The sequence below is a fragment of the Agelaius phoeniceus genome, chromosome 8, assembly GCF_051311805.1.
Source record: "Agelaius phoeniceus isolate bAgePho1 chromosome 8, bAgePho1.hap1, whole genome shotgun sequence".
In the NCBI taxonomy this organism is placed as follows: Eukaryota; Metazoa; Chordata; class Aves; order Passeriformes; family Icteridae; genus Agelaius; species Agelaius phoeniceus.
In genome coordinates, this window is record NC_135272.1 from 8,500,814 (window position 1) to 8,526,566 (window position 25,753).

Genomic DNA, 25,753 nt, shown 5'->3' on the forward strand with positions numbered 1-25,753 from the left:
TCAAAGTTCTCATCCACATCAGTGAGTGTTCCATAAGCTCTCTGTCAGGCAGAGTGACAGTGGGCTACAAATTCTGGCAGGAACTCCATCAATGATCACCATATCCATATTCTCCATTTAAGTTCCCCTTTAAAGCTGCAAGCAAAAATGGGACCTGCAGCATTGCTGTAGCAAAAAAGCCTCAAAACAGAGCAGAGGAGGAATTTAAAAACATTGAGCACTTTACTGAAATGTAACAAATACTTCTAAACAAAAGAAAAACAGGTATAGAGAAGCATTTTGGATTCATGCCAGAAAAACAGACATTGAAAATTCTTGGGTAAAATTATTTTCAGGGTAAGAAATGAGTTGTGAGCAACTATGCTGTACATAACATTTATGACATGGCTTCCATTTTGTATAACTATGACAAACCCCTTCTATGTATTCTATAAAAGCAGTAGAAAATGAAAGAATATTTTTCCCTCCTAAAAATAAATTTTATTTACAAGAAGGTGAGATTTTGGTAAGTTAATACACATGTCTGTAAACAACAAACATAAACACTTCATGTTATAAGACCACATTCCCTTTGGCACAAACCACAATGAAACTATAAAGTTTAAAGCTGAAATCACTCTGACCTCCTCTCTGTGGGGAAGGAAAAGGACATCAGTGATTAGGACTGTGACCATATGGAGTTTATCTTTGCAGTTAAAATTACCTGGCTTTGCTGTTGCCACAAACAACCCTAACTTGGCACTTCAGTTGGTTATTTCTGCAATTTAACTTTTAAAAAAAGTTAAATTACCTATTATGGTGCTTTCAGTTCAAAAGGATTTATTGGTTTTCCCCCTTCTGTCACTGATCAGCAGCAAAAGGTAAAGTCAAGACTCAAGGAAACCCTGTCCTGGTGGCAGCACAATGAGGAGAAGCAGCTCTCACACACAATCCTGAGGATTACAACTGCTTTTGTCAAGAAAAGAAAAAACTGCCCCTCCCATTAGGGCTCTCCCTCCCCTGCTCCAGGGTTTGTGCCTGTTAAGCAAAGCTGGGGGGAAGAGCCCTGGTTTAATGCATCATCCCAAGCACTGAATGTCTCACAGTGGAGCTCCAGGCAGGAAATTTCCCTCTTCTTCCCCTATGGTTCTAAAGGTTTTCTGCAATGAAATTACTGGGAGACAGCAATATCCAGGGGCAGGCATGGAATTTGAACCCATGGCCTTCTGGCTTGGAGGTGAGACTATTCCTAACTGAGCCAAAGTGACACATACATAATATGCTTTCAAGGTTTTTAGAGAGCTCTGTCATGATTTAAAAACACTAAGTCTTTGTGGTACAAACCACAGGGCAGGAAAGAGCTGGGGCTCCCTTTTTACTGCTAATTTTAGCCAATGAATTGTTTATAATCTCCTGCAAAATACATAAAGCCTTATTCTGCCTTAAGCTAAGAGAGAACAGCCTTTCAAAACTGCTTCTTAATTATAGTGTTCCCCTGCTAGATGGGATGGAGGCAAGTTCCAAAATTGTGTCAGAGTATATGAAGTGATAAAATGAGGATGGGTGAGCTATTTTTAAACATGCTCAAAGACTTTGAGGTCAAAATCCCTGAATTTATAGCCTTATGGCTGTATTAAAAGTCATGGACTATTAAGTCTTTTGTGGCAAGACTGGAGTATCATTTCATTTGAGACACCTCTGCCTTCAGAGCCCTGTGTTCCCTCCCTCTCTGCCAAACTGGGGGCCTGGGGAGCCACCTTGAAGCCCAGGTTATTTCCCTGCTGTAGCCAGCCTTTGGGGAGATAAAGGGGATGAGACACTTCCAGCCCAGCACATTCCCTCCTCCTCTTTTTTCCCAAGACATTCTGCAAGTGAGAGGCTTGCCTTTCCAGATGGCCAGGAAGTGAGTGGCTTAGAGAGGGCTGGAGGAATCTCAGGCAAAAGCACATAATTGCTCCTTACTCTGCCCAGTCTGGAAACCCAAACCAGCCCCAGGCCTGCTGGTATTTGCTCAGCACAGTTGTGTTTCCCATCTGAAGAGGGCAGCTGGGCACCTGCTGCTGCCCAGGAACACTCAGGTTTAGCAGCAGCCATCCTGTCCTCTCCTACACAGCTCCTTCCCCAGCACAGGAAAAGGACTTGGACCAGAACAAGTCCTAAAATACATTTTTGACTGTTTGGAAAATCCAGACTCGTACCAAAACCATTGTTCTACTTGTGGGAATAAACCATGCACAGGCACCAGCTGGGATGGTGGAAGGACTGGCCCTGCCTCTGCCCCCACAAGCCTGAGAGCAGCACTCCTCATCTCAGGTCTGACTCAGCATGAGTAAAAGCTGTCACCTGATGTACACACTTTGGTTTCTTTCAGTAATGATCAATATACACCATTTCTTTTTCATAGGAAAAAGGCCACACAGTAAGAAGAAACCCAACTGAAAGACTTTCCCTGCCTCACAGGTTGAAGTGGAAATAAACTCTCAGCCCCTTTTCACCATGCACATTCTGCATCACCTTTAGGTGTATCTTACTCTAGAGGCCAAACAAGTGGCAGCAAAGGCTTTAGGGCTCTGAGGACACTGCAAAATTATTGGCACCATATGCATTGGTTATTTTCTAACTGAGGAAAGGTTTTATGGGAAGCCACTGCACAGAGAGGAGCTGCTACTTTGGAAAAGACCAGATGCAGGTTAGGAACATCAGAGGAAGACAACAGACTCTAATGCTATTTTCAGGTGAGGGGATTTGTTTGTCCAATTTTGCAATTGCATTTACCTGAGCATCATTTAAACCTGTAATTTTGTTCCATTTGGATTTCAATGCAGTGATGCATAACAAAAAATACTAAAGAACTGTGGATGGCCCAAGTAAAAGCAAAAACTAGTCAAAACAAAACTCAAATCCTTTTATTGATTGCATATGGATTTATAAAGCCATAAAACCATGGAACAAGCACAAAACAAAAGCCGTGTAAAAAAAGGTTCGGTACAAAAAAGGCCAAGTGAGGAGTAGAAAAAACCATCCAGTGTTGTTGGTTCTGTTAGGAATTAATGGACACTCATGTTTCAGTCCAAAGGAGTCACTGGAATGGGTTGTGCATTTTATCCACCAGAAGATCCCAATGCACTTATTATCATGAGAGGGTCTGCCACTTGGAGCAATGCTGGATGGATCCATGTTCCTACTTGGGTATTCTGCACACATTTCATATTTTTACAAATTCATGGTATTAGTCCATCCTATAAGTATTAAAGTCAAATTCTTTCACAACTTCCCTGTGTCAGTGTGAAAATCTGTATCATTACAGGAGAATGTGGTGAGTTCAGGGACACTTTCTCTCCTTGAGTTAATAAGCTGTCATTCCTGGACGGATGCACCCCCATTACTTCAAGGAGAATTGCTCCTTTCAGGAATTGGGCCTGATCCATCCTCAACCACAGCCTCCAGGAATCTCCTTCCCAGTACCCACTGGCATTTACTTAGGACTACAACTGCTTCCTTACATTTCTGGAGTGGCAAAACCACTTTGAATGCTTTTCCTACAGGTGTCCTTCACGAGATTGATTTTCAGGCACAAAGAATTCCTTAACTCTTCACTGCAGCACAAATCATCCTCCAGCTCCATCCTGCACTCCTGCATCCCACTCTGCTCCCAGCCAAACCCCTGCTAGAATTCCCACTGAGTTTAATAGTCCTGTCCTATTCCCCCCACCTCCTAACTGAGGTTAATTTCTTTTCTCCAAATATAAACAGAAACCAGCAGGTAAAAAAGTTTTGTCTAATGTGGCACTAAGGCTGTGGAATTTACTCCCATGTGAGAATGGCACAATAAAGTCATTTGTTTAAAAGTAAATTGAAAACATTCCAGTCTTCTCAGGCTTACAACTATTAACTTTGGTTTCTGCACAGCACTGTAGAATGTCTGGCATCAAAGACACTTTGTACATTGCACTGAACTTGCACTGGACACTGTTAGTGGGCCATTAATCACAGCAAACAAAGATCCCATGCAAACACAAAAATTACTGATTTTTCCCATGTTCAGCATGGCCTAGCAAAGGTTAACACCACAGCTGCTGGATACTGCACATTTTGAGGCATGGAGTGTTGACAAGGCATCTGAGAACGTGCAGATTTTCCAACTAATAATTACGTATTCCACATGAAACAATTCTTATTTGTGCCTAATGCTGTCTAGAATGAGCCAGACACCTACCTCAGCATGAACTAGCACAACTTCAATTCAGGTGCCTACAAAAGCATGTCCCTCTTTCCCCCACACACAGATAGGATGTGTGAGTGCAGGGGCACGGGGTAGTGGCAAGAAAATGGAGAGGATGTGATCCAAGGTTCACAGGAAGCACTGCTGGAGGAAGGGAGGGCTTATGGAAACAGGCACTGAGATCAACTTGCCTGAGGGAATGTGGAAGAGGAATGGGAACTGAACCAGAGAAAAATGAAAGAATCTGAAAACAAAAACCACTCAGTGGCCAGAGAAGCAGCAAAGGAAGCACAGGAGAAAGACCATGGTCTGGAAACACAGCCTGTGTTTCAGGGTGCAGTTCACTGATAACGGCAAAGGAGAAAATGCTATGGCACAGGAGTGTGATTTACTGGCACTCACAGGCAGTTTTCTGTCATCCAGAGCAGGGCAGGGAAAAGCCTGAGCCATCTGCCTTGAAGCTTCCTGGCTGACAAGATGATTTCCATTGGGCTCCTCAGACCACAGACAAAATTCTTGCACCAGCTTTCTCAGGTGAAAGAAACCTTACTGCAAAATCATCATTCTCTCCTAACCAGGGCAGGAGATGTGAATTGAAGCAGTGAGGGAATAAATTGCTACCTTCAGAAAAAAAACCCCCAAAACCAAACCAAAACCCACACCAAAAAACCACCACCACCAAAAACTCAAAAACCCCAAAAAACAACACAACCAACCCCCCCCAACCCAAAAAAACCCATAAAGAACCCTAAAAACACTCCAAAAAATCCCAAACCAAACAAGAAACCTCAGCCATCAGTTTCCAGTAATGCAGCAGCTCCTGCTGCTGCCCATGGAGTGGGTGCAGGATCACAGCATGAAGGTACCAGCATGGTACCCAAACTCAACAAAATGAGAAGAAAATTAATGCAAGTACAGGCTTGTTAGTCAAGCCATGACTGTATGCAAGGCTTTTAAACATGCTTCTAAAGAGCTTAGACCTTAAATAAAATTTAAAAAAAGAAAAATAACGATGGCAGAGCTTGCCAAACTCAGTAAGTTAACTGATTTTGCTGACTAAAGAAAACTTGACAGATCTTTGGTTCAACAAAGGGATACCCTTAGGAGACTGGCAAATAAGCTTATAAAGATGAGTATTAATGAAAGAATAGTGCAGTACAACAACTCTCTAACAGATAAATAAGTTATAATGTGGAAAGAAAAACTAGCAGCCTTGAAGGATTTGTTTAATGTGGAAAGAAGAACAAGCAGCCTTGAAGGATTTAATCATCAAAGGGTTGAATGGATGGGTCTTACTGAAATAAAATAGCATAAACTTGCCAGTTAAATTTGATTCTGCCCATTAGACAGAATTGTGAGGTAGTGTCAACACAATGGGAGTCTGAACAGTGTCCTGGAAGACAAGGATAACTTCAAGGATTGGGAAAACAGAAACAGGATCAAATCATAGCTGTATGCTGACAGACCAATGACAGCTGCTGCATGGACAGGGAGCTCAGCAGCTGGCAATGAAAATGGAAAGGAGAGCCCAGGCACAGCCAAGTGAGCATCAGATGATTCCAAGACACTGCTAGGAGGTGCCATGGAGGAGCACAAGTGCTGGTGGTCTCTGTTCTGAGCAGTGCTTGCCCAGTAGGAGTAACACTGTTTTGTACAGGACTGGGCAGTGATGGAGGAGGCCATGAGACTCCTGGTGACAAATGACACTTCTCCTATTCCCAGGGCTGCTGCACTATTTCCTTAAGAGTCAAATGAAGCTGCACGTTGAGAACAAGAGTATTTTATTTTCATTGCATTGGAACTGCTTTTCAGGCTCCCCTGGTAGAGCAGTGCAGCCTCTGAGAGCCCTGGACAGTTCAACTGGAATATCTCTGCCTCTTTCATGAACTATCTGGCCCTCTCCCTTCCTCCCCCAGGAGATCCTTGGCCATATCTCAAACCATACTCCCCTGCCTTCAGGCTGGAACGGGCTCTGCAGCAGCTCTCAGGTTAAGCTGGGTTGTACCTAAGGGAGGAAAGAGGGAAGGGCTTTGGAGAGTGCTCTCCAAAACCTCCCATGCACTCACTGATCCACCCAAAGCTGCTTCTGCTGCTTGGTGGAGCTGGAAGAAGAGGAAAGACTTACCCTTATTGGGTAAGGAGATTATTGTTTGAGCACTTTCTTCATGTGGCTGGAGAAGCAATGCATGTTCCACAGGTGTGTGCAGAGCAATTTGGGAGCCTGGTCAGAACACAGTAAAACAGCAGTAAAATAACTCCTGCCTTTTGAAGCAGGATTTTCCCATTGCCTTCTCCAAACTGGAGGATCAGTGCTCTGAGTTTTCACCTTGTGAGAGAAGAGCAGGCAGCTGAAAAGGCAGGTAAAGAGCTGACAACAGACCTTGATGCTCCCATGGTCTGCTGGTTACAGCTTCCATGTAATGGAGGGGGGAAGGAAAACTTGATCCAAGACCCTAAAATTGACATTTAAAGTGATGAAAGCAAGCTGGACTGGACTATCAGTACTAAGAGACAGTGACCATGTCAGAGACTGATCTCATCTAACAGAAGATTGCTTTAGATTTATTGGAGGATCAAATGACACACTTGAGAATCTGCTACTCCAGCTAAAACTCCATATCCATCTCATGAAAAGTTTTGGGGTGTTTATCAGAAGGGGAATGGTAGAAAGGGGTGAGAGAGAGGTGAACTCCTTAAAACATAATTTGTTTTCTGACTACCTTCCTTTCATAAGAAAAAGACAAAAAAGAATTCATCTTAAATTACAGGCATACAGACAAGCTTTCTCAGCCCCAGAAATTCATCCTACATGTTGATTAATGATCAAACTACTAGAGCTTTAGCATGAAAAATGGGCTAGGCTTCAACTGAAGATTGCCTGTAGCTAATGATGCAGTGGAATGAACATTTTCATTCCAGCTAAACCATTCCTGTTCCTGTAAAAATAAAGAAACCCAATCTTGGGTTATGAAAAAGACTTGTTGAATTCTGCATATTTCTTGGGTTAAAATAATGCCCTGCATCTTAACAGATCTGTAAATGCAGAGTATTACCTGTGAAGTCAGACACCCATATGATTACACACATGTACACCCAGAGTTTAAATACTGAGGTCAGGTCAGGAAGAGAAGCTGGTAAGTGCAGCCTAGAATTTCACACCTATGGGCACATTACTGGCTTAGTAGATTTAACACAGCTCCTGTCTCAGGCTCAAAAATGTAAAATGTAATAAAAAACCCCACAAGGAAGTGCAGTGGGCTTCACAGCATTTGCCTGGAGGGAAGGCTGACACAGGCACGGCTTGCCCGGAGATCTCCTTGTGGTTCAGCCCCTGGCGCCATCAGTTGGGCTTGAACTCAAAAGCTGTGGAGGGAGGTCATTAAAAGTGACTCTGCACCACTGAAAGAGGGTGGGAAAGGATTCAGGCATATGCAGGGGAAGGGATGTGTCTCTCCAGCTCTGGTGATTTCCATCATGGAAACACAGCACTTTACAGCTTTTAACCTTTATGCCGCTGAAGTCAACTATCAACGTTCTTTAAAATTTTGTTTTCGTTTCAGCACACGAAATGCAAACTCCAGTTTGGGAAATGTCAACAGCACGTTCTCCCTTAAACCACAAGGAAGGTGCAGAGTTGAAAAAGCAGCACAAGGCAGAAAGCTGAGAAGTGGAATCACACACACACAGTGATCCCACCAGCACGTTGGCTGGCCAGAACAGTGATTTTCAACACTATGGAACTCAGAGGGAGTGTGAGGGGAAGCCAGGAGGTTCAAACCATCCTGCTGGCTGCAGGGACAACTATTTAAAAAAATTAAGAGGAAAGTCAGACCCCAGAAAGAGCACAAGACACTGTGTTCCAACTCTAACCAGCTGAAGGAAAGTTTATATAAAAACAATTACTTTGTTAGTGACTCATAAGGAAAGAATCCCCAAGCTTTCTTCAGGGAAACCCCAGTAAATAACAAGTCTAAAAACACATGAAGATGGTGCTGTCTGTTCTGTTACAATATTCAGTCCACATGATAAAACCTTTGGCAGAAGAACAACCTACTGAGCACAGATCCTTTTGGGAAACCCAAAACCCAGCAAGAACTGCTGTGGCTGCTTGCTAAGGCTGCCTCATCTTCCAGATCTTGTGTGACATGTCTAATCCTAACTGGGAGAAAGTGGAGAAAAAAAGGCTTTTTGTAACAGCTCCTCTGTTGACTACATGCAGGTGCACTCTCAAGATACATAAATGCCTGGATTTCAATGCATTCTGCAGGTTTAAAACTAAATGTTATGGATTCAAATATCCTGCCACACTACATCCAAAGACACGGAGTGGAAAGGTCGCTGCATCTCTCTCTGGAGCATCTTATGAGACACACAGCAGGCTGGGCAAAGAACAGTCCAAAGAAGGGATGGATAAACTTTGTATACTTTGCAATGTAGAAGTTCTTTGCCTATGAAGATGTTTTTTCCTTTTATTTTCTTTCTTCTTTCTCTTTTTTTTAAAGTTAGCACAACATTCCGGAAGTATGGGTTTTTAAGCACACCTTCCATCAAGAGACTTTAAACTCAGTAAATTTGTAAAAATATGAGAAATCACAGTGGTTTCCCAACCAATGACCATATCTGAACACTGAACCAGTGATGCCTGAAACTTGGACTGACTGGGAAATTCCAGGTAGGAATATTAACAGAAATATTCTGTGTCAAGCAGAGATTATGTTCTGCAGCAAAATACTTAGTTTTTGAAGATATCTAAGAGGACTGAGTGGGAACCTGGGAGCAATTCCTTAGCCATTTTATCTCACTCTCTGATGAGTTTTTAGTCTCCATGTAAATGTGGACATGTTATTTTGTACTGGAAAGCTCCCCTGCCCAAAATTATACCTTTGCATACTGAACAGAACATGTTTTAGTTTACTCTCAGCTGCTGTAGAGCCATAGCAGACTCCAGAAACTTTCCACGATATAGCCAGAAAATTGTCAAGAAAATAATAGAAGGTTGAAAGCATTGAATAGTCATTCCCAAGGGGCTGAGAAGTTACCCTAGTAAAAGAGTGTTTTTTACCCAAATGCTCAGCAACAAAAGCAGTAGCATCACCAATATTTGAACTGTAATTTTCCATTGTCAGTTGGAGGCTGAATTTGGAAGGAATGGGGCATTTGTGACAATCTTTCAGGTATTTGTGACCACAGCTTAATGTTCTTCTCCTTATGATGAAACATGTTTTATAAAAAGCTATGAACCATCATTCTAAAGGCCACCAATACTGAAGAAGCATGAGCAGCTACACATAAGATATAAGGAACTCCTTTACAAAGGGAGCATCTTTTGGGTTAAGTAAATCATTCCAACATCTCAAATGGAAGATTCAACTAAAAGGAGCATAGACAGGAAGAATGCCTGAAAAAAACCCCCAAGCAATGCATGGGAGAGGGACAGGTCACACTAGAGAAAAGTTGTGTGTATTTAAGTACTCCATTGGAAATTTGAGTTCCCTCGCTTTGCTGCTCAGAAACAATTACCTAAGGACTTGGCACTTCCAGAGACCCATTGTCAATGAAGAGAGAGTGAAGCAGCTCAAGAGATCCAGACTTGGAAGGAATAATCATTGATTATTCTAAACACAAACTCCCAAAAATGCAATTCCCCAGTAGGAACCCGTCAGAAAAGACCAGAATTCTGATGGAAGGAAGATGTTGATGGTTCTATACACTAAAGGAAGCCTATCCAGTGTGCCTGAACAAAGACATTAACCAGGGTCTTGGAAAATAGACAGACACTCAGTCTTGGGTACACAGAAGGAGGGAGAGCTTCATTGCATGCCTACATCTAGGATACTTCACAAGGATTATCTGTGTTTTATCACTTGAACAACTAAGCCAATACATGCTTTTGAGCAATTTTCATACTCTAAGCCTCTTCCACCATGTAAGGATGGACACTCGAATCAACAAGTGTCAAATTTCAGAGAAGAATTGAAGAGTATCTGAGAAATAATCAGAACAGGAGGATTAATCCCCTTTATATGTAAAAGACAGGAAGAAAGAAATCCCTGCATACTCCAAAGATGTTGGAGTGAGGTATTTTTAAAGAACAAATGTCCTTTGCTAAGCAGACCAGTGCCAAACAGGTAGTGTGCCCCAAACCCCTGTTTCTAGAAGCACTCTAGTGCTAGTGACAAACCTTTAACAAGCAACACTGTCCTGCAATAATTCATTGATTCTCTCGTGCCATTCTTGGACTGCCAGCAACAATGTTCTTACTCTCAGTTTGTAAAATGGGATCCTGATCTGCAACTGCAACTTCTAGACAAATAGTATCTATTCCCAATATTAAAACCAGCTGCTGGAAAGGCATCATGCTGGGGCTTACAAAAGAAACTGTAAAAAGAAGAGGGAGCTCAAGAAAATAAATGGGACATGGGGCAGAAATCACAGCCCCAGTGAGACAAAGACAGGATTGGTTCTACGAAAGGAGAACTTTATTTTAGCAGAAAACTAATCAGACTGCAAAAATCACTGGAAAAACCCAAACAGCCCCCGAAGTCATGCAACACTAAGGACAACATCCCCACTCACAACAGGTGAAATTCTCACTCTCTGGAAGTGATGCCATTGATTTCCCCATGCCCATCTTCCAGCCTGACCATGACCCAGCCTGGCTAAAATGAAACCATTTCTGAGCCCACATGTTCACCCATCACATTAAGAGGTATTTTCTGCAGAGCAGTGTATAACACAGAGGGAGCTGATATTTTCAAACTATAAAGACAACTGAAGGTGAAGTTTTCTAAAGCAAGAGCCTTGATTTTCACCAACCAAGGGCAACCCAGGTGGTGTTAAGGACTGCAGACAATTCTGCATTTTGGTCTCAGGAGAGAGAGACCATCACCTGTGTCAAAGCCCTCAGTGGAGGAACAGCAGGGAACTCTTCCCACAGAGCTCCTTGGTGCACAGAGCTGACATGAGCACATCTCTGGAGTGTTTGCAGCCACATTTTGAGGCACAGGTGATCTGAAAGAGAAGCTGAGCTTTTTGGGGATACCTGCCCTGTATGCAGCTGCAAAAGTGGATAAAAGCTAAGCTTAGAAGAGCTAAGGTCAGTCCTTAGGAGAGCTAAGCACAATCTCACACTAGTACTGAGAATTTGCTGCCTGAATCAGCCAGATAACCTTTAATAACTATAATTTAGAAATCTGGTACAGCAGTTGTTTCTAGGCCATGGTCATGAACAACTCCATATTTTTACACAATGCCAGCACAACACAGCCAAGGACAGCTGGCCTGTGACTGGAAGGCTTCTGTTCACTACAAGAAGGTTCCTGCTTCTACTGGAAGAATATCTAGATCTGAAAATCAAACAGTATTAAACCAAACTACAACTGAACATGAAATTACATTGCACAAGACTGATTTTTCTCTCAAGCTTTCTCTTCCATTCTCTGCATTAGTTTCTTTACTTGATTTCCATAAATGCCTTTAGGTTTGCTGCCACCAAGTTTAGAAACCCCAGCTGTTGAACAGGTCAAGATAATACTGTGCAGCAAATGGAACCAGAAAGTTTGAGTATCTGCTGCTAAGGGATCTGATACTGTGTGTTACTGCTCTTGGCAATTTTGTACTCACCCACCAATGAGCTTCTACCTAACTCAATAATGTGACCTGTTACCTGAACTCAGGAGCACATACAATGGTAAGTAATTCTCTCTTTTAATCATAAATAACTTGCTTATAGAAGAGGAAGAGCAGAGGTTGAGTTTCAAAGAAGGAAACAGAATGAGATCACTTGTTTCTCTGCTGCAGGAACTGAGGCTTCGGGAACAAAGGTGTGAAAGTCACCCAAAAACTGCATTGATCAGACACCTGAACATGTCCACAGACAGCTCTTCCTAGTGGGAAATCACCATTCTCCAAAGCTGGCACTCCTGAGATATCAAGTGTCACACACCAAACACAGAAGAACAGGGAAGACATCAGTCAAAGGCCTCAGTGGAGCTGAGGAGTGACCACAGAACAGAACACATGACATCCTGGAAGGAGAGTTATGGAACTAAAGAATGCAGCTCCAGAATGGAGGCTTTTACACCCTTAATATGGGCCTTGATTCTGACTCAGCACATGGAAGGTAATCCTAAACCTGTCTCCACAAAAAAAGGTAGGTGGAGAAGGTTGAAGAAATCCAGGATGAACTACGTCAGAGTAGGCATTGCATATCTTCATTTTAGTCCAAAATACAGTCAGGGAAAGCAACATTCAGCTTCTCCTGCTCATCTTGTTTTCCCTTCTAGATGAGAAAAAAGGAGTATCTGGCTGTTCACCAGCTGCCCTCCACCCTCATGTGTAATGATGACATTTCCTGTTACACTGTAAATGCTATGGAAGAGTGAGCCTAGTGACATTTTTGGCAGGAAAAAAACATCAAATTTTAATTTACTCCTAATTTCTATTCAGTTTTTGTGCAATTACTGACTTAGAAGACAAGGAAGGTATTTTAGGATTGTCCCAAACCCTTGTGATAGTTGTGTGTTTCCCCCTCTGTTCAGTCCCCCTCAGGGGTGATCCCATATGCTAAAGGAGCCACCTGCCCTTCCTGACCACAGCTATTCCAAGAGCTGGAGCCACAGGGACTCCAGCTGCAGGTATCAGCCTGGGCTCCAAAGCACCTTTGTGGCTGAGACTGCTGCAGCTCATTCTAGAAACACCTTCCTCTCCTCCAGCCAACTTTCAGTGCTCATTGACCAGCTCTGGGAAAGCACCCTGAGAGTTTGGCCACCCTCACTGCCTCCCCCAGGGCAAACCTCACTGCATGTCCAGAATGGGGCTAATATTCCTGAAAGTCCACAGCCAGACAGCTTTCACCTTTCTGCAGAGTTTCATCAAAATCCCTCACTGGAGTAGAAGTGGTGTAAAAACTAGCTGCCCCATAAAAAATGAAGAATTTAAAAATATTTTCAGTATGCAGACATCTTGCCAAAAGTACAGTAAAGAGCCCACCGTGAATACAGAACAGAAATAAAAAATGTTTGCTCATTTCTAAATTTCCTGGAGTTTGCTTAATGTCAGCAGGCTCAGCTAAGAGCAGGAACATAAAACCCAGTGACAGCCATTGAACCCCCGACCCCATCAGCAGCTTTGCTGAGACTGGCTTTGGAACCACTCAGAACATCAGCCTGCATCTTGTTACACTCCCTGCAACTGATGCAATCCTGTGAATCTCTTCTCCCCTGGCCATTTTTAACTCTCTCAGGACAGAAGTTCTTTTACTCTTACAGGAATATGAACCAGGGCTGCGCTGTTTCTTCAGCAACATTTGGGGAGCAAGGTTTCATCTTTTCAGTTTTTGTTTGAAGGAGTAAATATTTAGGAGAAGCAGAAGATAGCTTTCTCTAAAACATGTTTGCACATCCTTGGAGCAGCAGGCAGGGAGAAGGGAACGGGCTGCCATTTCCTTGCCTGCCTGCCTTTGGACTGCCTTTGACCCAGCGTGTGCGCATGCACCCTCACCCCTGGGGCTGCTCTTTTACACCGGCACTTCCTTGTAAAATCCAACTCATCTGTTCAAAGCAACGACTGAAACACTGTCTATAAAATTATGGCGTTTTTCCACTTGAAAAAAAAAATAAATTAACACTTCATTTAAAAGTTATTTTTAAACCTACTTGGCTTGAAGCCACCTTTAGTCACAACTGAAATGAATTCTTCTTTTCCTAGAATTCAATGCCTTCCTTTTCTAAAATATACTAGTTTAAAAAAAGTAAACTCAGTAAATGCAGAGTTTATACTTCTGACTACACTGTTTTGCCCTCTGACATATCAGCAGTTTGCTTTTCAACAAACCCAAACAAGTCTTTACTTTTTCTACTTTAGGGACTTATCCCAAGCAGGGACTTGAGCAATGCCAGAGCAGAACCACTGAATCTGGCTGGGGCACTGGCAGAGCATCACCACAGCCAGGAACACAGTTATGTCTGGGAGGGAACTGAAGCCCTTTCAGAAACATGGCCAGACTTGAAAAGAAAGCACCAGAGCTTTATTCCAGTGTGAGACACCTCCAGCTTCTGGCACTGCACCTGCACTTACATGGAAGAGCCAAGCACAAAACACATGAACTGAGAGCACTGCTGTCATATATACAGAGAGAATGGGGATCCTGACTTCACTATGTTCCCATTTTCCAGGACTGTCTCAAGAGACAGAAGGACATCTGGACTCCTTAATGAAGTAGCTGATCTGGAATCTGGGTTTAGTAACACTAATTCACCTTTAAATAAAATAAGAAGTTTTTAAAAAATGGGGAGAGAAAAGTATTTGAAGGACCAACAGGCAAACTGACCTGACAGAAAGAGTATTTTCCTTCTCTTTTCAGGGGGAGTCTGCTGTTCCCAAAGAGAAAATGCCAACTAAATTACACTGATTTTATATTCAGTGACCATTTGCATGCTCAGCATTATCTGCACAGTGACAACTCCACTGGGATGTGAATATGGAGCTCATAGACTTTAGTTCTACACATTCTGTAAAGGGCATCAGCAAGAACAGCAATGCAAAATAATTTTTAAAAAATTTATAGTCACTATATGTAAAAGGTAATTTAAAGAGATTTTGGGTTTCCAAGTCAAAGTTTCTCAAGTCTGAGATCAGCATTTAAGTGTCTGGTATTTTGAATCAAGTAGAAATTATTGGCTAACTCAGGGCTTAGTGATGACAAAGAAAAGGTGGCTTTTTATATTAAAAAGTGGCACTTTAAGCTTTTGAGATTTTTCTGTTGCTTCTGTTTTATTGCTTGGCTGCCAAGGGATTCAGAATCCAAATTTCCCAAGGTCCCAGCAACTATCTACTCTTTTAACCTAGTAGTGTTAGAAGCCCATGGAGGTGGACTCTGGGAGAATGGTTCAGGTTTTGGTATTGTTTTCAAACAGCAGCATCTGGAGAGCTGTTTCGAGGGGATTTGCTTTTTAAATGGGGTAAAGAAGATGCACAGGGTAAGCAACAAATCCACAGTGGTGGGTTAGGACAGTCAGAAGCTCTCAGCTCCTCTGTCTTCAGCAGCTGGGCTGAAGTATAGTGCTCTGCACAACCCTGGACAATTCTGCACTCATTCCCCATGCTAGGCTGTGGAGCTCAGTGTTAATATTAGCAAAATGCAGCTTGCCAACATGTGCTAGCTGAATGAGGTAGGTCTCCATTACCTCATTCCACACGACCCTTTTACAGATTTTATCCAACAAAGCTTCTGAAGATATATTTATCTTTAACCATGTGAGAAATCTCACTTACAGTAATGATTGTGCAACAATAAAAAGTAAAAATAAAAATGATTAGTAGTCCGCTGACGATTATAAACCCTCTTCACTTCCCTTCCTCCCCCTTTTTCTTACAGACTCATTACTCCAATGTTTATTTTTACTTTTGTAAGTCCAAGAGTGCAAAGCTAAAGGCAGAGGTATAAAAGAGGCCACAGTCTGAAGGGATGGGTGAGTCCAGGATTGTGACATGTGAACACATGGCAGGATCCAGTGCAGGAACAGCACACTGGGCAGCACTGGAGGAGGGTTACAGCTCTGGGAGCAACCCAGGAAAGCTGTGCCAGGTCAGGAAGGAAGGATTCTGCAGCTTTTCAGCATAAAGTTGCATTAGAAGCTTTAAGACACTGTCACTGTCAATCTGCCATTCCTCTCCGCCCTGACCTCTTCTCAGAAAATCTCTGGTCACCTCTCAGGTTTATCCATGCCATTTTCCAACTCCACTAGGTACAGAAATCTCAAGACTGTGGGGTTTGAGCCTCTGCAGGCAGCTGCAGGTTGGTTCCATCTGTCCAGCTGGGATCAGGAATGATCTGTGTGGAGGAGAAGGGGGACACACAGATGATGAGACACAAATCCTTACAAGGAACTGGGTCAAAGAGAAAGATCAGGATGGTTTCCTGGAGATTTCTTTTGGAGTTATCTTCTGGATGGCAACCCAGGCCAGATGGAGTTCCTGAACCTACAGCAAGAACTGTCCTTGGCTCAGAGTGAAGGAAGAGTTAAGAGCTCCCAAATCCTCACATCTCACAGGTTTCTCCTCTCCCTGCTCATGGGTGTCCTGCTGAAATCTGTCAGCTGCTTCTGGTGCTGACCTCCCTGGGGTGCCCCACAGCTCACAGCTCTGCAGAACAGAGCAGGTCCATGCAGCTCGGTTTGTGCCAGCCCCAAGAGCTCAGTGTGCCCCATCTCTCCCCATTTCCCTTAACAGAGCATCTACAGTCTCCTCTGAGATCAGAGCAGCATCCCCTGCAGCAGCAAAGCCTTAAGCCAGCATGTTGTAAAGAAACATTATAAACACTACCTTGACATTTTAGTGTACACAGTTAACATTTACATTTCACACCACCTCCTATGTAAAGTCCCTCTCTCCACGCCATCAATTCACCAATTCTCTTAACCCCTCCCCACCCAACACTAAGAGCACCTTTTCTCAGGCAGGCCAACAAAACAGAGTATTTTTGGTGCTTCTGAGCCCAGCCACTGTGGAGAGAGGAGTGGTCAAAAACTGGTTAAAAATACAAAAATTAGAAGCAGACAAAATTCCCCAACCGTCAAAACCTTTAAAACCCACCTGGGTCTTTCCCAAATATCCCAGAAAGTTTCCAGCTCACAAAGAGATGCTACAGGCAATACTCAAAGGCTACTTTCAGTGTTTGCTGTGAAGCATCTTTTGATGCTCCAGATTCATCTTCCTAAGGGTTAATATACCAAAACAGGAAGGAGGGGGGGGTGAAAAAAGTCACAAAAGCTGTATAACTCCTTTCTGAGGTATGACAAACTCTCTCTGCATCTTATTCCAAAGTGTGAGATGTGAAACTTCCATTCTTAAGCTCAGTAAAAATGGCATTAAAAAGTCCCAACCCTGGGAACTGCATGATTATTCGTTTATCAGATCAACATCAGCAAAACTGTCTTTTTATGTGCTGCTTACTTTCAAAAAAAACCCCTACCACGCATATTTCAGTTCTCCCTCTCCACACCCCACACCCTTCTGCTGCTGTCCAGCTGGAACACATCAAGGGTCTAGAAGCCAAGTCAAATGTTGACCCCACCCTCCTCCATCCATTTTAAGGCACCTTCAAAGCCAGTACACTGATCTAGTTCAGCTTAGCCAACAACGCCAGCAAATCTGTTATTTAAGACTTTAGTGCTGGGTTTTTATAACTGCCCATTAATACAAGCTTTGATGTATGGTCAAAAAACCCAGCTGTAATGAGTTTCATCAGACTGTAGTAACCTTTCCTCAGAAGGTCTTTATTACTATACCTTCATAATCTTTGGGCCCAATACTTTTATAGAAGCATTCTAACTGAACCTCCTTAAAAACAGCTCTGCAACACTTAACACTCTTCCCCCAAAATTAAAACAAAGAACCAGTTATAGTTTTTCTTGAAGACACTTTTGCACCCACATTTTAACCATATTTTGTTGTTAAGAGCATGCAGGCAATAGCTGTGTGAACTGAAAGACAAACTAATTTTCATTACAAAATCCTTCAGACAGCTTACAAAAGGATTTTGTAAAAGGACAAACAACTTACTTTGTTGCTCCCCTTTGCAGGATGCAGCACAGAAGAAAGAGGGGGAAAAAAGAAATATTAGTTATATTTATTTTACATGCATTCAGCCTAACTTGCACAGTTCTGGAAATGGCTCAAACCAAATGAGGAACTGACTCAGGGAACATTCACGGAATCCTTGCAGTCAGACAGCTTCCAGGGGAGCACAGGACATTCACAGAGGACTTAAATGTTCAGCAGAGCTGTTTTCCTCACTGCACAAACATTCTGACCTGGTGCAAATCAAGAGCAGCTCCTGGGAAGTCGCTGGATACAAATACAAGGGAGAAGAAAAGGAGGCCTGAAGTGATGATTGGGATGGGATGGGATGGGATGGGATGGGATGGGATGGGATGGGATGGGATGGGATGGGATGGGATGGGATGGGATGGGATGGGATGGGATGGGATGGGATGGGAGCCAGAGGGATTTTCATGTGTTAGTGACACTGAACTTCCAGTACTCAAAGCAACCAGCTGGGCTGAGCTTTCCACGACAGCCATTCCCTACAACTTGCCAGCTAATGGAAAGTTTCAAGATTCAAAGCATTTTAAAAAGCAAATGTTGAATTTTTAGATTAGTAAAAAAAATAAGGAGGAGATGGCATGGGGGGGCATGGGGGGAGAAGGAATGGGCGGTGCTAACAAGGTAAAGTGTGCAGAGCAGTTACGACAAACATCTGGGCTATTATTTTGGTTTAATTGTGAGTTTTGCCATGAGCTGGCATGAACAGTGTATATTATACAGTGGGAAGCCAGCCAAAACAAACACCAGTTGAGAAATACAGTCTGGAAAGGTTAGTCACAACGTTGTAGTCATTTTTTAACAAAAAAAGGAGGGTTTTGGATGCATTGGTCCAGAAAGCCAGCAGCAAAGTCAGCTGGTAAATGGATATCCCATTTCAAAGTGAATTGGCCACAGGATGATTTATATCAAGCAAGCTGACTTGCATATGGGTTGGAAAAATAAAAACACTGATTCATTGCTATCTGGGTGGCTGTCAAAGCCCACAGCCTCACAAAGGCAAATGGATTGGGAAGCGGGGACTTGGAAACTGCAAAGAATTCAGAGCAATACTGAGGGCTGATCAGAGGTAATTCATGGGACAGTGAATATGGGAACACAGTCACTGTGCATCCCCATGGACAGAGGGACAGGGACAACAAGCACAATGAAGCAAGGAAATGGAGGAAGGGGGTGATATATGGCCTTTAAAATATTAATGGGATTTGCTTAGGCAAAAAGAAAGATTATCAATCTAGAACCTTGGACTTTAAATGAGCAGGATTAAAATAGCAGCACTCCATATTAGTGGCAGCAAGTACTGAGCGCCATTACCACTGTAATCAAACAACTGTATGTAGCACTACTAAAAAAAAAAATCAGCAGAAAATGAATATTCTTAGATTCTTAGTTGAGAGATTTGTTCTTGGTGAGAACTCAGAACACAGTTCTTTAATCAGTGCCAGATTCCTACTTCTCCTTTAGTTTTCATTTCCAAGCAGCAATTCTTCTGCTTCTGGTGCCAAAGCCTGGATACTCAGAGTTCCCAGCTGTGCCTCACAGGTAAAAGAGAGAGAAGTTCACTCTTTGAAGGGGCTTAGGCACCTCTTTGCCTTTTCAACTCTGGGATCATGAAGCTGGGGGGAAGCACTAAAGGAAACTCAAGTTGCTGCCATTTCCTGGCAGTCCCTCCTACTTAAAAACATGGTCTATGAATCTTTGAAGGAGAATAAAAAACTGGGAGGTGTCTCTAAAACAATTTTATATTGTCAGAGGAAGGTGTGAAACTAAGGAGCATGCACAGGATTTTCATGAAATGCTGCTCATTTTTATTTAGGACTCACTGGATCTACTAAGATACCTGGAGCCTTGGAGATTTGGTTTTGCAAAATTCAAAACTCTGAACAGCAGACTCCCAGTCCACATTTGAACCTCCTTAGGAATAAAGTTTTGGAGGCCTAGAGTAGCACCGAGCATCTTTGCTGAACAGCTTGATAAACTACTGGGCAAATTTCAAACTACAGGCATTTGGAACAATAATATTTACTCTTTTATAATGTAAAGATAATTCCAGCTCAAAGGAGAACTGTATTTTGACTCCCTTCTACTTCTTTCAAGGAAGTCTCTCATCTTGCATCTAAGACTCTTTTGACAGACCAACTTTAAACAAAACCAAGAATTCTTTATAAACATATTTTGAATACCAAGTATTTTTAGGGAGAAGGGAGAGACAGGAAGACAGAAGAGAAGTTCAGAAATCCAACTAGTCTGTCTTGTTTAAGGATAAAGTAGCAGATATACCAATATGATAAAACCATCACAGAACACAAGATTAAACCAGAGGCAGCAAGAGTCTTTTGTAAAATCATCATTAAAACCTAAGCAAGAAAAACCCAAAGCAACACAGAATATTGGTCCAAGTAATTAATTAGGTAACCTCTCATAACAAATCCTTGTTACATGGCTTCTGATATTCTTAGGTAGGAACAGATCTACTGGAACAGGCAACATACTGAAAAGTCACCAACACTGTTTTACTTTTTAAAGGTAAAGTCTCAGGTACCTGGTATGTCTCCAGCTAAATGCATATTTGCACTATTCTCTAAAAGAACATCATCATTACTATCATCACTGTTTATTTCTATAATAACTAGAGAATCCACTAGTGTAAGAATTTCTTATTTATCTTTTAATGGCAGTCTTGAAACTTTGTATGAAGGGAAGAAGCTGAGCTGGTTTGCGTGAACATCTCCTGGAGGAGCTGCAGACAGAATTGTACTGGAAGCCATGCAGGCATCACAACCAAGGGAAGAAAAAGATGAAGAGAGAAGACAGCACAAGAGCCTGGACTCAAGGAACCTGGCCTTCCCATGGAAAACAATCAGGAAGAAGAGCAAATTCATGAGAATCAAACATCCTTCCTCAGAGCAGATCTTCTGCCAAAGACATCCAGCACTCACTGCAGAAAGGTGAGCTGTGCATTACAGAAGCTTTAAAAGCTCAAATGCCAGGTATTTCTGCTAGTCAGCCTTCTCTTTGGATACATCTCAAACCTTCACTTGAAGTAAAACACCAAGATATCCAGGTCCAAAAAATATTAAATAGTAGCTGGACATATTCTGTTTCCCAACTTTCTGTCATTTCTAGTAAATGAACAGAGGCTTTTTTATTGTATCCTGTTCAATTTGCTCCACATGATGATTAGCTGAGTAAAATTGCCTTTGGAAAGGTTTAGCATGTGTTTCATACACAAAAAATGATGCAGTGAATAAGTAAAATAAATATACATGATTGCCTGGAATGCTTCTGTCAGTTCTGTAATCCAGAGCTTGAGGGAATAAACTCTTTAAAGCACATCTTTACCTTAGAAAACATTAATAGAAACAATGAAGCTCAGGAAACCCCAAATTGCTCAATGCTTTTACTACACAGATCCAATGAAAAACACGTTGGAAGCTTTGGTTTGTGGTTGGTTGGGTTTTCTACAGTGAGGTTTGACGCACAAATTGGTCTTAAAATATTTCATTATGAATATTTTAGAATTACCACAGTACAATGAAAAAGCTGCTCTTTGTTGAGATATCTGCATCAGACACTGTGTTTTCCCAGATGATACAGTTGGTTTTTTTTGACTCAAACAGAGCAGCTACTGGCAAACCAGTGAGCTTTAACTTACTGAGGATTTATCAGGATAGACACCGGCTCGTAGCAGAGATGCCTTCCAGCTATCCACCTCCTCTTGGGAGTCACAGGCTAGCTCAAGGAAACGGTAATCCTTGTAAACATTCCTAGAACAAAGAGCACCACATTGTAAAACTAACATTTTACTGCTCTCTATCATGCACACAGCATTTAAAACTAAAAATCATTTGGGATCAGGAATTACTCGGTAATTGTTGTGCACAACAGACTTTATGGGACAGGTGCTTGTTTAATAATTACATGGAGTACTTAAAAATATCTTTGAATGCTACAGCACAGCTCTGGAAATAATAATCACCTGAAAGCACCGTGAAACTACTTCAAATCAATTTTCCTGCTTTTGCTAAAACGGAGCACTTCCAGGGAAAAAGGGTGTTGTGATGAAGAGGACAAACACGTAAGACACGCCAACACAACAGCACAGCTTGTGATGGATTGCTGCTGTAACCAATAAAAACCAAAATCATCACTGATGCAACTTCTTCCCATGTGAAGTCCTTTCAGTCTAGTTTATACCCGTTCCAGGTTTTAGACATCATCAGTAAAAGAGGAAAAAAACCAGCAATGATAATCAAGATATTTTTAAACAAACAAAACAAACCTCAGATGTCTCTCATCACAGTAAGAAAACTGGGACATGTTTAAATCAAACCTCTTACAGGTAGTTCACATAATGAGATAAATACAGGGGATCACTTAATGGAAGAAAAGAGAGAGGAGGGAAAATACATCTGTAGGAAGGTGGTGCTTGTAAATTCTTCAGTACACAGAACAGATTTTCCCCTCACGGTTTAGCCATTAGTTTCTGAATTCCAATTCTATAGACAGAGCAGATCACTGTAAATTTGTCAGCCAACAGTCTTTTTAGGAAAGGCCACGAGCTCAGCTGAAAAGGGTAAGGAAAGCACATTTTGCTAGATCTTAACAGTTGCACAGGGATCAATCTTCCATCCCAACCAGACTGTTTTCTTCCCTCAGCAGGCTGTGGAGGAGAGGGGTTGATGGAGATTGCTTCGCTCTCAATGACAAGGGGCCCTTTGGTTTCATTGTGCAACTACAGAGGTCATTTCTGCCACATATTCTGAGAGGGAAAAAACCTGAATTCACTGTAGAACAAGGAAATAAAGCTATTATTGTCACTGCCTAGACAAATTTCTTTAGCATTTGGGGACTGGTGGGATTTCACTGCCACACTGCTGGAACACAACTGACTTGATGTAATTCCCACTCACAGCAGTGATTCTCTCTTAACCAACAATGGCACCAGGCACCTCACAGCCTTGCTTTTTAGGGGCAGGAAACAGGTTAAAAAAAGGTAAAAAAAGTGTAATTGAACCTGAGCATGAAGAAGCCATGAAACCATATCATTAAATTATCACCTATGAAACCACAGCACAGCAACCAGAGCACACCCACTTTGAAGAGAGCAAAATGTGGTATTTTTCAGCAGGCTCATAGGTTGAATTCAAAACTGCAAAGAATAAAGGACATACTCAGAATTATTTCCTTACATTGGTGATTCAATTCTCACCAAATTCAAAGGCTAAATCTGAGCACCAGGTTTGCACTACTCCCTTCAAAAACCCAGACTGGCGGTGCCACCAGGGCATTTCCTTCCCACAGAAACCAGCCCCAAAGGTCACAAAGAGGCACTAATGGGCCTGATAGCACAGTTTAGCCAAAGCCACTGACAGGATGAATAACTGGAAGCTCTGTGGATTCTTTTATTGATTGAGAAATTTAAAATTAATTCTTTTTCTTCCCTGACTCCAAAAGTACTAATTCTCTCTTAAAGCAAATAATAACCTGGATGACCTTATCAGATGCTGTTACCTTAAAGTGAGCAAATACCTGAATTTTATTTAATTTGCAATATTGTGGAACTCCAAGTCAGCATTTACTGAACAACAAAAAAAAAAAAAAAAAAAAAAAGAAGTCAATTAAAAAAAAAGAAATAAAAGAAAGAAAAAAAGAAAAAAGCATAATGAAATTGCAATGAAATTGTCAGAGAAAAAAATGCTTTAATTTATTGTTAGGAGAAACTTTTCCTGAGATAAGCTTTTCTGGCTAAGATAATGAAGCAGCTATAACTTTGAAGAACTAGGAAGCTGAAATGGTAAAAGGGTACTCTCAGCAAAGATGACTAAAAATAACAATAGAGCAAATAAAGGCTGTAAAATATAGTGATAGGGAAGTTCCAAAAACACTTATCTGCAAGAGCAAAACAACATGACACCAGCTTGTGAAAACATTTTTTCAGGCCTGTCATGTTATATATTACACTTTTTGGCATTTGGCATTGCATTTGTGGCTTGCTGCAAGCAGCATGGCTGTGTGAGCAGGGATTTCAGCCAGGCACTCTGAACACGTGGGAGCTGACAGTCCTGCATTCTGTCTCTGTGCCAGGACTTCTCCTGGGGCTGGGGACACCTCATGGCCAGCAGCTGATGTCCCCACATCTCCCAGGCCCTTCTTTCTCCCTGTAGGATCTGAGAGCTCTTTTTTGTGCAGCTGATTTTATTCCACCACCACTGCCAAAGAGCCAGCACGTGTGAGGGACTGAAGGATGCACACCCTGAGTGCTCCCACCATTGTCCCAGCAGGGCAGGTGAGGGGATGCTTGTCCCCCAGCTGGATTCCTTGCTGCTAGACTGCCCCTGCCTGTCTTTCTCCCAGAAAGGCTGACAAGCATAGGAACTTTTCAAAGGGAAAAAAAAGCCAAAGTAACTTCTTTCAGTAACTTCTGAAGAGAGTGTGTCCTTTTCCTGTTACCAGTGGAATCTTACAAAAACACATTAACATGTTTTACTCATTAGAATTGCACTGGCGTCTCATGGAAAGCTGTAAAAACTTTCTTGAAAACAATTCAGATTTTCTGTTTTCTTCTCTCTTCCACTTCTTAAAATTGCTGAAGCCATCAGCACAGCACCAGTTACTACTCAAGCCTCACCTAGGTTCTCCATATGGAATATTGTGAAGTCATGCTCTCACCCTCACCTCTAGAGCAGCTAAATGGGATGTTGGACATCAAAGACTGTGACAGAATAAAGGATACCAGGAAAGATGAACTCTCAACAATACCAATCCTGCTGATATTCAGGTATCTGTAAATCTAAGGACTGCAGAAACAAGATAGATACAGAAAATGGGAACATGCTTAGAAGTACTATCTGCAAGTAGTATTTCCCTTGAATATTTAACATTTCTTAAATGTGAACACATAAGTGAGGAAACTGCAAAGCTGTGTGCATCTACCACATCTACCTACTCCACTTCCTCCTGGAGTCTCATCACTGTAATTTAAATATCATGCATAGTCCATGAAAATATAACTATAGTGGCATATCCAGAAATCAACATAATAGTGATAACACTGCCTTTCTTTCCCAGAGTGAAAAATACAAACGGCTACCATTTGTTATCTGCAGATTTTATTGTACTCTAGATAAATAAACCTCAACTTGGAACTGCATTTCCATTAAAAATGCAACATAATTGCTTATGAGGATGAAGAGACAATTGGACTAAAAGCATCATTTCCAGTTCTGGAAGGTTCCACACTCAGGACATGCTTTCTCTAGGCCAGGCCCATCACCTCAAAGTCCAGCAGCCACCCAGCTGTGACTTTGCTTACTCTACAGCTTCTTCACTTTATTTTCACCTTCATTTCTTATATATTTCAGAGTCTAATACAGAAATGTCCATAGGTGTTTCCTGAACTCCTCCCATCAGGAAAAATTCCTAACAGGACAGGATTGAGGTATTTGAAAGTGCCCAAGAGGAAAGTGAGAAATGCCAGATAAGTTTGAAGACTGACCCAGCTGTGAGTTACTGAGATTTCCCTCCCAGCCACCCTGAAGCCTGGGCTGTCAGCACTGCCTAGGGAAGGCTTGACTACCTATAAACCAAATTTCTGCACTCCAGGGGCAGGGAGTGAACAACACACCTGGAAATCACCCAGAAAGAACAGCCCTTGCAACACCAGTGGGTTCCCTCCAAGGTGGCTGCACATCAGAACGTGCTGAGCACATCCCCTGCTGCACATCAAGAGGGACTGTACCTCTTGCAATTTCTTAATACTAAGATAAGGTTAAATATTTATCTCCAGCAAGCCTAGAAAATTTGGAAGGGCAACCTCATTCCAAGCCCAGTTAACATGTGTGATTATATATTAATGCATGCTCACATATAAGCATGTGCATGGAGAGCTCTTAGGTTGAGCTGGATCTGGATATCACTGGCCAAAGTTGTACTGGATATGCATAA

At 42.1% G+C, this 25,753-nt stretch overlaps 1 protein-coding gene across 7 annotated transcripts in view; it reads right to left on the minus strand.

Annotated features, from left to right (window-relative positions):
• DNM3 (dynamin 3) overlaps window positions 1-25,753 on the minus strand; it is a 170,811-nt gene that overhangs the window by 34,449 nt on the left and 110,609 nt on the right. For 4 of the 7 annotated variants that reach the window (XM_077181929.1, XM_077181931.1, XM_077181928.1 and 1 more), the window contains 2 exons: window positions 21,462-21,573; window positions 17,765-17,776 (listed from right to left, as the gene is read on the minus strand). In XM_077181929.1, the coding sequence (XP_077038044.1) occupies window positions 17,765-17,776; window positions 21,462-21,573 (124 nt within the window). The remainder of the gene's footprint in view (window positions 1-17,764; window positions 17,777-21,461; window positions 21,574-25,753) is intronic. The other 3 variants (XM_054638439.2, XM_077181930.1, XM_054638438.2) reach the window with 1 other exon arrangement.